This window comes from Cajanus cajan, chromosome 1, assembly GCF_000230855.2.
Source record: "Cajanus cajan strain Asha chromosome 1, NIPB_CcT2T_4, whole genome shotgun sequence".
NCBI classification, from domain to species: Eukaryota; Viridiplantae; Streptophyta; class Magnoliopsida; order Fabales; family Fabaceae; genus Cajanus; species Cajanus cajan.
Genome location: NC_138517.1, coordinates 39,189,097 through 39,200,850, shown reverse-complemented (window position 1 = coordinate 39,200,850; position 11,754 = coordinate 39,189,097). Strand labels below are relative to the sequence as shown.

At 44.9% G+C, this 11,754-nt stretch overlaps 1 protein-coding gene across 1 annotated transcript; it reads right to left on the bottom strand.

Moving 5' to 3' along the window:
• Positions 1-320: 320 nt before the first annotated feature.
• On the bottom strand, positions 321-1,171 carry LOC145954502 (uncharacterized). Its single transcript, XM_083068845.1, has 2 exons — positions 1,073-1,171; positions 321-929 (listed from the first exon to the last, which is right to left on the bottom strand). The coding sequence occupies exons 1-2, from the start codon at positions 1,169-1,171 to the stop codon at positions 321-323; spliced, it is 708 nt and encodes a 235-aa protein (XP_082924971.1).
• Positions 1,172-11,754: the final 10,583 nt, after the last annotated feature.

The window sequence follows — 11,754 nt, the reverse complement described above, 5'->3', positions numbered from 1 at the left end:
CTTCCATCAGGTGGTGAGCTTTGGTGCGAGGCCGAGGTAGTGGAGTGGATGTTGTTGATACTGCGCAGGTGTCTTTTCCGGGCTGAGCTGCTAGAGCCTCCCCCTGCAAAGCCACCTGCAATTGTGTTGATTACTCCCCGTAGGGGAGCTGACCCTGTTTCTTGGCTTACCTCGGCTTGTATTGCTCCACCGGCATTTTGCTGAGAGCTAGAGGGTTGGTCCGTGCGAGCTCCCGAACCACGACCTCTGCCTCGTCCTCCTCCACCGTAGCCTCCTCTGTGACCCTGTTGTCGTTGAACATATTGGCCGAGGTGACCTGCCTAGATGAGTTCTTCGATACGGTCTTGGAGTGTGCGACACTTTTCAGTGGTGTGATCGTGGTTTCTGTGGTATCGGCAGTGCTTGGACTTGTCTGCACTGTTGGGAGTGTGATCTGGTGGTGGCAGGTTGAGTAGGTTGAGCAGGTTGAGCAGGTTGCTATTACTGGCCTCCTCTAGGATCTGTACTCGGGGCGTATTCAGGGGAGTGTAGAAGTCGTATCTCCCCGCCTTACTTGCCTTGGCAGTTCTCTTGAACTGGATGTCATTGGTGACCTTTATCTTGTCTCTATGACCGTTGTCAAGCTTTGCTTGTGATTTTCTGCGAACCTGGTCACGGAAGGCGGAGTGTTCTTCCATTTGGATGTATCCAGCAGCACGGGCGCGGAGCTCATCCATGTCGCGAGGAGCTTCACGACATAGGCTGTCGATGAACAGTCCGGGCTTGAGTGCCATGAGCATGGCGTGCAGGGCAACGTCGGGATTTAGGTTCCGAATCTTGGCCGAGATGTTGGCAAAGCGTTCCATGAACGCCCTCAGCGGTTCATCGTCGCCCTGCCTGAGACTGGCCAAGGCGGCGGAGGTGACGTGGTGAGGTCGACTCGTGGCATACTACGCCGTTAATCGTCTAACCAGGGTGTCGAAGCTGTCGATTGATTCAGCAGGTAACTGGGTGTACCAGTTTAATGCAACCCCCTTGGGTGAGGTCGAGAAAAGCCTACACAAAACAGCATGTCGTTAGTGTAAAGGTTTACATGTGTGACATATAGGTCGACGTGCTCGTCCGGGTCCATCGTGCCGTCGTAGCGGTCGATGTGGAAGGGCTTCCAGCCAAAGGGAAGAGGTGTCTCCATGATACCGTCCACAAAGAGGTGACGGTGGATGCTTGCCCGATTACCTAGAGCCTGGGCTGGAGCAATGCCGACTTCATGGACCGACCTGTTTGTCAGTGCGTGTGATCGGTGTCTAGCAGGTCGAGGGGTCGATGCCCTAGGTGCTATTGGTGGCCGAGAAATCGAGTGCCCCTCTTCCTCGTGTTGGTTACTTGGTTGAGGGGGTTGATCAAAGGAGCGCCGAGGGAGTTGAGCGCGAATACGCCCATTCTATGCGTGCAGCGCTGCTAGGTCAGCTTCATTAGCGGTACGCATTGCTGCTATGTCAGTTTCGTGCTTGGCACGCATGCTTTGCAGATCGGCGGTGTGCTGCTGTCGCATCTGCTCGACCTGTTCGATCAATCTTCTCAATGCTGCTTCGTTGTCCATGTTAGTTGTGTGATCTAGGTCGTCCGTTGCGTGTCTGCTATGGCTTCTGGTGAAAACCATAAGCGTGGCTGATAAGAGCTATCTTGATCGGCGCTAAATGTTCTTACCGGAGATCGGTCGTAGGGGACGGTTTGCTGGGTAAGATCGGCGAGCCCCTTCACTGGTACGTTTTATGCTCCAAGATGAGGGTGGTACCTGCAAAAGAGACTCCGATGCTAAAGTTAGTCTTTGTGGATGTATGAGTCTCGTATAAGTAATGCACGTACCTGAGTATGAATTAGGGTTTTGTTAGGCCTTGGGCCTGAGATCAGTTATGACCTATTTGAATGCCGAGTTGACGTCATCTAGCGCGTGTCCGAGGTCACTTTGCACTGAGATGCCGAGTTCGAGCTCAGCATGGCTGTACGGATAGTACAGAAATCGTTGACGATTTGTAAGTCGTCCATTTCTAAGCTCATCTAGGTTGAGCCTTGTCAGCTTGGTAAGCGTGTTTTCATGGCGGGTACTGCGAACACCCCCTTTTTCTACATGTACCGCTATTTTTTTAAGGATCTTGGTGTTTGTTTTCCATTCACCGAGTTTGAGTGTGGTTTTCTCTCATTCATCAATGTGGCCCCTTGTCAACTGTACCCCAATAGATGGGGTTTTTGCGGACCTTTCAAGTGTTGTGCTCGGCCTTAGGGATGAGGGCGTCGTTGTCCGTCTTCCTTCATTTCTATCAACTCAAGTTGGGCGAACCTCCCTTGGGTTAGGTATCACTCAGTGGGAGTAAAGTTGGGGGGTTGTTCCAACTATACTCCCAATCTTATAAAACTTTTAAGAAGCAATTTGTTCGGATCCGACCCGAGGACCGACGAAGTCTTCCATCGCGAGGGGGAGTTGAGGTTCCCCTTCTTTTGGCAGAGGAGCCTAGTGAAGTTCAATGGGTCGAGCTTCCTTCGTCTGTCAGATTCTGACAAAGATGACATCTCTAATCTGGTGGAGTTGTCGCGCCTGTTGGACTGCAAGTTTGTCTTGGCTCTCGCCGATTTGACGAACAAGGAGAAGGGTTTAGAGAGTGAGTATTTTGGTTGTTTTTCTAGGCGTGCCCGTTGTGTGTTTGCTTATTGTCTTGATTACTTCATTGCTTTGCAGAACTGATGGGGAAGACTAAGTGGTGCGACTTAAAGGCGAGGTTCAACACCGAGGAGCTCGAGTTGCCGAAGCCCAGTGAGGAGGAGGTTGCCCCCTTTGGATACTCGTCGTAAAAGAAAGAGGGTTCGGTAAGGCTTCTCATGCCCCGATTTTGGAGTTTTGGAGGAGGTGATGTCGAGAGTCGCCGACCCCCTGACACGATTGACTTAACTGTGAGTCCTCGGGTCGAGACGCTGCCAAGGGAGCTTGTGTTGGAGGCTACTTTAGAGAGACAGGTTTTTACTTCACCTTTTTCTTCATAGTTATTTTTTTTGTCTGTTGGTGTAGTTTTGGGGGAAATTGTTGGGTTTTTGGACCTTTACTGTAGGTGGTTTCGACGTCTACCACAGCTGAAGTTTGTGGGAAAACTCCGAGTTTGGAGGTACCGACATCGGTTCCGTTGACTACAATTCTCCCCGGTCCTAGTTCCTCCATTGTTCCGAGGTCAAGGTGCCTTCATCAGTGTTTTGATTTAACTCGGCTGTTGGTGACGCTTGACCATGTTAGTATGTCGCCCGACGTCGCGTCGTTGTGGAACCCTTACTTCACTGCCGAGAAGTTTTACAAGCCGGATCCAACTCATGCGACCCATAAGGCCATCATAGAGAAGGTGGGGCCGGTTGAGGGGTTGGACTTGGTAGAGGTTTTCATGCAAAGGTCCATTTCCATAGTGGACCACTAGAGGCGTCGGTGGTAGAAGCATCAAGCCGAGGTGGAGAAGGCATAGAAAGGTGAGGCCGAGTTGCAAGCTTTAAGGAGAGATTTCGCAAAGACTCAAAAGTCTTTGGAGATTTCTATTAAGGCCAACGAGGCGTATGCCGCCAAGGTTGGCGAGATGCTAGAAGTTGCCAAGTTTGCTAAGGGCGAGGCAGAGGCTGCCCAAGGTCGAGCTCGGACGTTGGAGGAGGCTAATGTCGCCCTGAGGGCCAAGCTGTAGGCAGCCGAGGAGAAGCACTGGTGGAAATATGTTAAGGTCAAGGAATCCAAGAGGTGATACTTTAAAAGAACCAAGAGGAATAGGATGATTTTGAAGACCTTTTCATATGTTGTATATAAAATTGTACATAGTTTCCTTGTATAGGCTTAGTTTTGCCTTTGTATTTGTGAGACACTTTATTTCATTTTATACATCATTGTATATTGTTTCTAGGGTAGGTTACTTGGAGAATTTGACTCCATTTAACCTAATTTTGAAGTACACTTTTTATAATTTTTTAGTAGTAGAAGTGGGGTGGCATTTAGCAATGCTTGAGGGTGTGACTAACAATTGGGCTAGAATTGGGCCTAGGCAAAATTTTACATATTGGACTCATTTTGCTCCTAATTTTTCATAGGTTTGATCTAGCTAGGTCTCATCATTTTTGGATGGACCTAACTAGACCAAACCAAACATTTTTGAAATTAATTCAAGGAGCCAAAATGAGCCAAATCTGCCTAGCTTGCCTTGCTTCTCTTTGGTCGTGAATTGCTTCTCTTTCTTCAAGCTTGGGAAGCTTGTGCTACAAGCTTCCCCTTAGCTTGCTTCCCAAGCAAGCTAAGTGAGAAGCTTGCTCCACAAGCCTCCTAACTAGCTTGGATGGTCAAGCCAACCAAACCATGGTTCACTTGAACCATGGTTAAGGTTAGCTTGCTCGCTAAGCTACCTCCTTCTATATATTTGTAACTCCAACCTTTTCCTTCACTTTGGATGAATAATAATCAGAATTTCTCTCAAATTCTCTCTTTCAAAGCCTTAGAATTTCGTGGAGAACTTTCTCCCCTAGGTTCCTTCACAAAGGGTTCCAACCTTTATGCCTTGGTGCCTCAATCTTCTAGCTTCTTGAAGAAGCTACCGAACCTCCTTGTTGCTTCTCCACCATTGAAGCTTCTTCAAGGTGTTTCTCTCTTCATTGTGTCAACCTCAAGAGAAGAAAGGGATTGAAGGTGGAGAGTGAAGAAGAACATCAATCACTTCTACTCACTTCCATCAAGCACCTTTGTGATGAAGTGCTTCTTGTTGGCCGGAGCAAGGAGATTAGTGCATTGAAGAGGGACCTCGAGGTGCTGACCTCTTTGAAGAAAGATGTTGAGAAAAGGCTTCTTGGGACTGAGCATGCTGTGGTGATTGAGCATAAGAGGGGCTTTGCCAAGGCTGCTCACCAGGCCCGAGCAATTGCTCCTGGAGTGGAATTTTCTGCGATGCATGTGGACAAAGATGTGCAGGATGGGCAACTGGTGAATAAGGATGATCTGTCCGAGAGCTCAAGTGAGAACACCGCTGCCTAAGCTTGCATAGTTTTCTTATGTTTTGTAATAGTCTTGTAATAGACTTAGTTTATTTTGTCGTACTTATGGCCTTGTTGCCTTATATTATATTGGACTTATTTTGTGTTGAATGTCTTTTGCGCATTTGGCTATATATTGCCTTTAATTTTTTGTTAGGCTCAAACTCGTTCTCTTGTTGCGAAGACATGGATTGTGAAATTCTAAGTTTCAAGTTCGACCTTTGGTAAAGCAAACTTGACCTCCCCAAGGTTCAAATTCGACCTAGGATTTTAGATTGAGGTTCAAACTTGACCTCTTTTTGTTTTCAAGGTTCGGATTCGACGTTGGATTTTAAATTGAGGTTCAAACTTGACCCCTTTTTTTTGTTTCCGAGGTTCGAATTCGACATTGGATTTTAAGGTTCAGACTTGACCTCTTTTTGTTTCCAAGGTTCGAATTCGACCTTGGATTTTAAGGTTCAGACTTGACCTCCTTTTTTTTTGTTTCCAAGGTTCGAATTTGACCATAGATTTTAAACTTGACCTCTTTTTGTTTCCAAGGTTCGAATTCGACCTTGGATTTTGAATTAAGGTTCAAACTTGACCTCTTTTTGTTTCCAAGGTTCGAATCCAACCTTGAATTTTGAATTGAGGTTCAAACTTGATCCCCCTTTTTTTTAGGTTTGAATTCGACCTTTGCGTTTAAGATCCGACCTTTCACGTTTGGGTAATGTAAAAGAGAGATATGTGGAAATGAGTTTATTTTATTGAAATTTAGAGGTGCCTCATTAAAACCTTCTCGGGCAAAAACCCTTATTTTTTCTTTTAGGGACGAAAAACGCCGAGGAGGAAAAAGAGTACATCGTCTCGGTCTATAATTTAGCTGAAGTAAAACTTAAGGTGGGAGGCATTCCAAGTTCTAGAGATTGGTTTACTACCGAGTTCCTCTAGTCAGTATGTGCCATTTTTGAGGTCTTCATTGATTCGGAAAGGGCCCTCCCAAGTCGGAGCTAACTTTCCTTTGTAGGGGTCCTTTCTGGCGTCGCTCTGGAGTTGCCATACGAGGTCTCCGGGTTTGAACTTCCTCGGTTTAATCTTGGTGTTGTATCTTCTTGCGGCTCGTAGTTTGCAGGCTTACTCTTTGACCCAAGCTTCATCTCGGAGCTCGTCGATCATGTCAAGGTTGACTGCCAGTTCTTGGTCATTCTAGTCATTGTTGAAGGTCAGCCTTCGGTGTGATGCTTCCCTGACCTCTACCGGAATCATGGCATCAGAACCGTAGGATAGCCTATATGGTGTTTCTTGGGTTGTCGACTACGGGGTGCAATTATAGGCCAAGAGGATGCTAGGGAGCTCATTTACCCATAGCCGTTTGGCCGATCCTAGTCTTTTTTTGAGCTCGTGAAGTATTACTTTGTTTTCTGCCTCGGCCTGGCCGTTCATCTGAGGGTGTTCAATCGAGGTTACATGATGTCAGATGCCAAGCTCTTGAAGGAAGTTTTTGAACTTTTGATCGATGAACTGTCTTCCATTGTCAGTGACGAGTGAATGTGGCAAGCCGTACCTGTATATCAGATTTTTCCATGTGAATCGTTGTACATTCTCGGCAGTGATTTTGGCGAGGGGGCTGCTTCGATCCACTTGGTGAAGTAGTTGATAGCCACTAGCAAGAATTTGACTTGGCCTTTGGCAAAGGGGAAAGGTCCGAGGATATCCATTTCCCATTGCGCGAAAGGCCAAGGTGACTGCATTAAGTGCAAGGCCTCGGGAGATTGGTGAGGTACGTGGCCGAATTCTTGGTAGGGCTTGCATCTTTAGACATAGGCTTTGCAGTCTGATCTCAACGTAGGCCAATAATATCCTGTGCAGATAACCTAAGCAGCTATAGAGCGAGCTCCCAAGTGTAGTCCACATATTCCCCTGTGTATTTCTTCGAGTACGTACTCAGCTTGGGACTTGTCAAGGAATTTGAGCAGCGGCATTGAGACACTTCATTTGCATAGCTCGCCTGACTCGATAATGAACCGAGGTGATTGACTTTTAATTCGTTGGGCTTTGATCTTGTCATTGGGTAGGATTCCCTCGTTTAGGTAGTGCTATATATCAGTCATCCATCCTTTTTCAACCGGTTTAGTTGAGCATATTACCTCACTTTCCAAGCTCGAAGAGGATAGGGTTTCCTGGATAATGGTTTTGTGTTGTCCCGGGCGTTTGGTGTTGGCAAGCTTTGAGAGGAGGTGATGAAACTACTTGGAGAAGATTGATGAATCTTCAAGTGCTCCATTCCAAGACCTTTAAACTCTTGAGGTTGACCACGAATTTAGATGAGGAACTCCTTTGAAGAAGCCTCAATGGAGAAGAATCACCAAGGAGGTTCGGTTACTCCATGAAAGAGTGATGAAGCTTGTTGAACAAGCTTAGAGGTTGGAAACCTTTGAGAGAAACTTAGAGAGAAAGTTTCTCCACGAAATTTAGGACTTTAAGAGGAGAGAATTTGAGTCAAATTCTAATTTCGTATCTCAAAAAGTGAAGTAAAATGAACAATTTAGAAATATATAGGGAGAGGTAGCTTGTAGAGGAAGCTAACCTTAACCATGGTTTACTAGGAACCATGGTAAGGTGTAGCTAACCTTCCATGGTTTCTAAAACTTGTAGGAGAAGCTAACCTTGACCATGGTTCACTTAAGAACCATGGTAAGGTCAACCAAACCTACTAAGGTTTAGAAGCTTGGATGGCAAGCTTCAAAGCTTGTAAGAGAAGCTAGAAATTTCGGCCAAGAATAAAAGGAATGAGCTAGGCGGCCAAGGCTCAAAAATGCTCCATGATTTATTTCAAAAATATTTGATTTGGTTTAGTTAGGTTCATCATATGATGATGAGACCTAGCTAAATCAAATCTATGAAAAATTAGGAGCAAAATGAGTCTAATATGCAAAATTTTGCCTAGGCCCAATTCTGGCCCAATTACTAGTCACACCCTCAAGCATTGCTAAATGCCACCCCTTTTTCCCTACTGAAAAAATATAAAATGAATGTATCAACAAAGGAGGTTAAATGGAGTTAAACTCTCCAAGTAACCCACCCTAAAAACAATATACAATCACTAATAAAAGCAAGTAAAGTGTCTTACAAATACAAAGGCAAAAATAAGCCTATACAAAGAAACTACTATATGTACAAACATATGAAAAGTCTTTAATATCATCCCATTCCTCTTGGTTCTTTTAAGATATCACCTCTTGGATTCCTTAGCCTTGGCCATAGTCTATCAGGAGGTCAGCCCTAGCATTTCTCTCTCGGGGTACATGGTGGAAGGTGAACTTCTGGAAGCACGAGGTCCAGGCCGAGGTTGTGAGAAGATATCGTTGCAAGAGGGGATCTTTAATTTGGTTGGTACCTGCAAGTTGTTCTACCATGAGTTTGGAGTCTCTATTGCAGCGAACGTTCCTAGCACCGATGTCATGTGCCAACCTCAATCCGGCTAAGAGCGCTTCATATTCGGATTGGTTGTTGGTGGCTTAGAAATCGAGCTTTAGCGATTGATCGACAAGGATTCTATTAGGTCCTTCTAGAATGATGTTGGCGCCTCCCCCTCTTAGGTTGGAGGATCCATCTACATGTAGGGTCCAAGTTTCTTAATCCTTCGATGTGACAGGGGTCAGCTCGGCAACAAAATCTGCCAAACAATGGGACTTAACTGTTCCCCTGCTTTCATACCGAATTCTGAATTTGAACAATTCGACTGACCATGTGATCATTCGCCCGGCGAGCTCGGGTTTCTGGAGTATCTGTCAGATGGGGTAGTCAGTCTTGACGATGATTTGGTGACTCTAGAAGTATGGTCAGAGTCGTCGAGCGGCGGTGACGAGTGCTAGGGCCAACTTCTCGATGGTTTGGTACCTTGTCTCCGTGTCTTGGAAGACACGGCTGATGAAGTATATTAGGTCCCGATTCGTGCCATCCTCCTATACAAAGGCTGCACTGATCGCGTTGTCGGTAGCTACGAGGTACAAGAGTAAGTCGCCTTGGTTCTTTGGTCGGGTTAAGATTGGTGGAGTGGCGAGGAATTGCTTGAAGTTTGAGAATGTGGCTTCACAATGCTCGGTCTAGGCGAATTCTTTGGGCTTTAGTAATAGGTTGAAGATCGACTTTGCTGTCTTTGCTAGCTTTGGTATAAAGCGTGAGAGGGAGGATAACCGACTTGCCAATCTTTGCACTTCTTTTAATGTTTGGGGAGACTTCAAGCTAATGATGGCTCCGCATTTCTCGGGGTTTGCTTCAATTCCCCTGTTGGTGATCATGAAACCCAAGAACTTTTCTCCCTGTACCCCAAAGGCACACTTTTCAGGGTTTAGTCTCATGTTATTCTTCCTTATCTCTCCGAATACTTCAGCCAAGTCGGTTATGTGTGATCCGGTCGAAGTGGTTTTTATGACCATGTCATCAACATACACTTCCATGTTTTTGCATATCTACTGGTGGAAAACCTTGTCCATTAGCCTTTGATAGGTGTTAAGTCTCAATTATACTTCTTTTTGGACAAGACTTATTGAACAATTCCACTCATCCTTTGCACCATTGCAAGATAATTGTTCTCTTTTTGATTCATTTTTTGTGCAGATATAGCTAACCCAGAATTTAGCTAACAATGCCCTAATACACCTCATTTTTATGCAGGTATTGAGCTAGAGAATTGAGGATAGAAGATCCATAGGATTGGAAAATTAAGGAGCTAAGGAGCAGGGAAGAGTGACTACGCCGGGCGCGAGCAAAACAGAGTGCCACACCTCTGCAAGTCATACCTGCGCCGGGCGCGAGACTACCCGCGCCGGGCGTGATCGAGACAGAGAGTACCTCAAACTCTCTGGAAAACATTGCGCCCGGCTTAAAAGGAATTGCGCCAGGCGTGTCCTAAGGCAGAGAGTAACTAAGCTATCTGGAAGGCCCTGCGCCGGGCGCAAAGACTTATGTGTCGGGCGTGTAACCCTAATCTGACTCTCCAAGCTCTTATTTGAAGAAATCTTCGAGAGTTTTCTCCTCATTCGCAGATTAGACACGTTTTAGGAGCTGAGGAAGGGATTCCTGGAGCTTGGGACCGTTCGTGTGTGGGTCTTTCCTTTGGTTCTTCATTCTCTCTTCCATCTCTATTTTTGTTTTCCCCTCATTGTTTTGAGTGGTTCTACCCATTGTTTTGTGGGGTTAGATGTAACCAACGAACTCTATTGTAATCCTTACGTTTTAATGATATATATACATGTTGTTTTCTTCATTGTTGTGTATGTTTCTATTCTTAATGCTTGCTTTGGATTGATTCTCCTTGCATGATATAGGTTCCATTGGGTATTGGAAAATAACCTTTGAAACTAGCTCTGAAACAAATGCCTAGTGGGAAATGTATCTAGGAATGGAGTTTGGCCCATTAGTAGTCTTAAACCCTAACCCGTAATGCGGGTGTAGGTATTAGATACTCAAGGAATTGATATTCATTATCCGCACCTAGGCTCTTGCTCTAAGGGATTAGGTTTGAGTAAACTTATGGGTTGACTAAGCAATGAATATAACAAGAGATTAAGGATTCATTAGTGTGACGTTCGGTAATATCTGACCCCACAATTTCACAAAATCATAATACCATTTCTACCCTTTTCCACACACAACCAAATATTTTTATAGTTTAACATTCCAGTAGTCATACTCTTCAATTCACAGTTACATGACAAACTACAAAATTGGAATTATTCTTTAGTCATGAATAGTCAATAAATGTTTATTTTACCTACTAATCCCTATGGATACGATAATTTTACTACTTGAATGGCCGGTATACTTGCCTTGTTTGAGTCCGTTGATATAATTAAAATGATTTACAATAATAACAAAAGTAATTTCAACGGAAATCTCAACAAGTTTTTTGCGCCGTTGCCGGGGATTAGCAAGGCAATTTAGTATTTATAGCTATTTGTGACTTGTTCCTTTATTGTTATTGTTATTTTTATGTTAGCAATTAATTCTTGGAGCTAACCTATGTACTCTAGTCTTCCGCTTTCTCTTGTATGCAAGGTACTATTTGAATTAGATTGACCAATCCTTCTGAGTCGTTGTTGAGCAATCCTGAGATTGAGCACACGACAAGGAGGAACAATAGCAACAGGAGGAGAATGAGAATTAGAGCAATTCAAGTTGGGCACAGTCAGGCTCGGGACAGTAAACAAGCGCTTCTTGGGAGGCAACCCAGAGATCTGAACTTTGTTTATGTGTTTCTCATCTCATTCATGTTTTAGATTCTAGTACCAATTTTAGATTCTTGTTTTATGTGTTTCTGAACTTTGTTTATGATGCTTAGTTGTTTTGTGTTATATGTTGTTCTGTGCTATATGTGTTGTATTGTGCTATATGTGTTTTGTGTTATATGTTAATTGTGTGAATCATGCTTGAGTGGGTTGATATAGATTAGATCCTGTTAGGAGTGTGAGGAGTGAAAAATTCAAGTGAAATCTTCATAGAGTTGACCACGCCGGGCGCGACATAACCACGCCTGGTGCAACTAGAGCCATTTGGTCTCTACCAAGACCCACGCAGGGCGCAATTTCTATTGCGCCCAGCCAGGTCTTCAATACAGCCCCTGGAACGACCATGCCTGGTGCATTTATTGGCACATCGGGCTCATTAAAAGCTAGAGGCTCTAGGGGGTAGCACACCCGACGCACTTATGAATACGCCCAACGCATTAATCACTGGAAGGTCTTTGCCTTAAATACG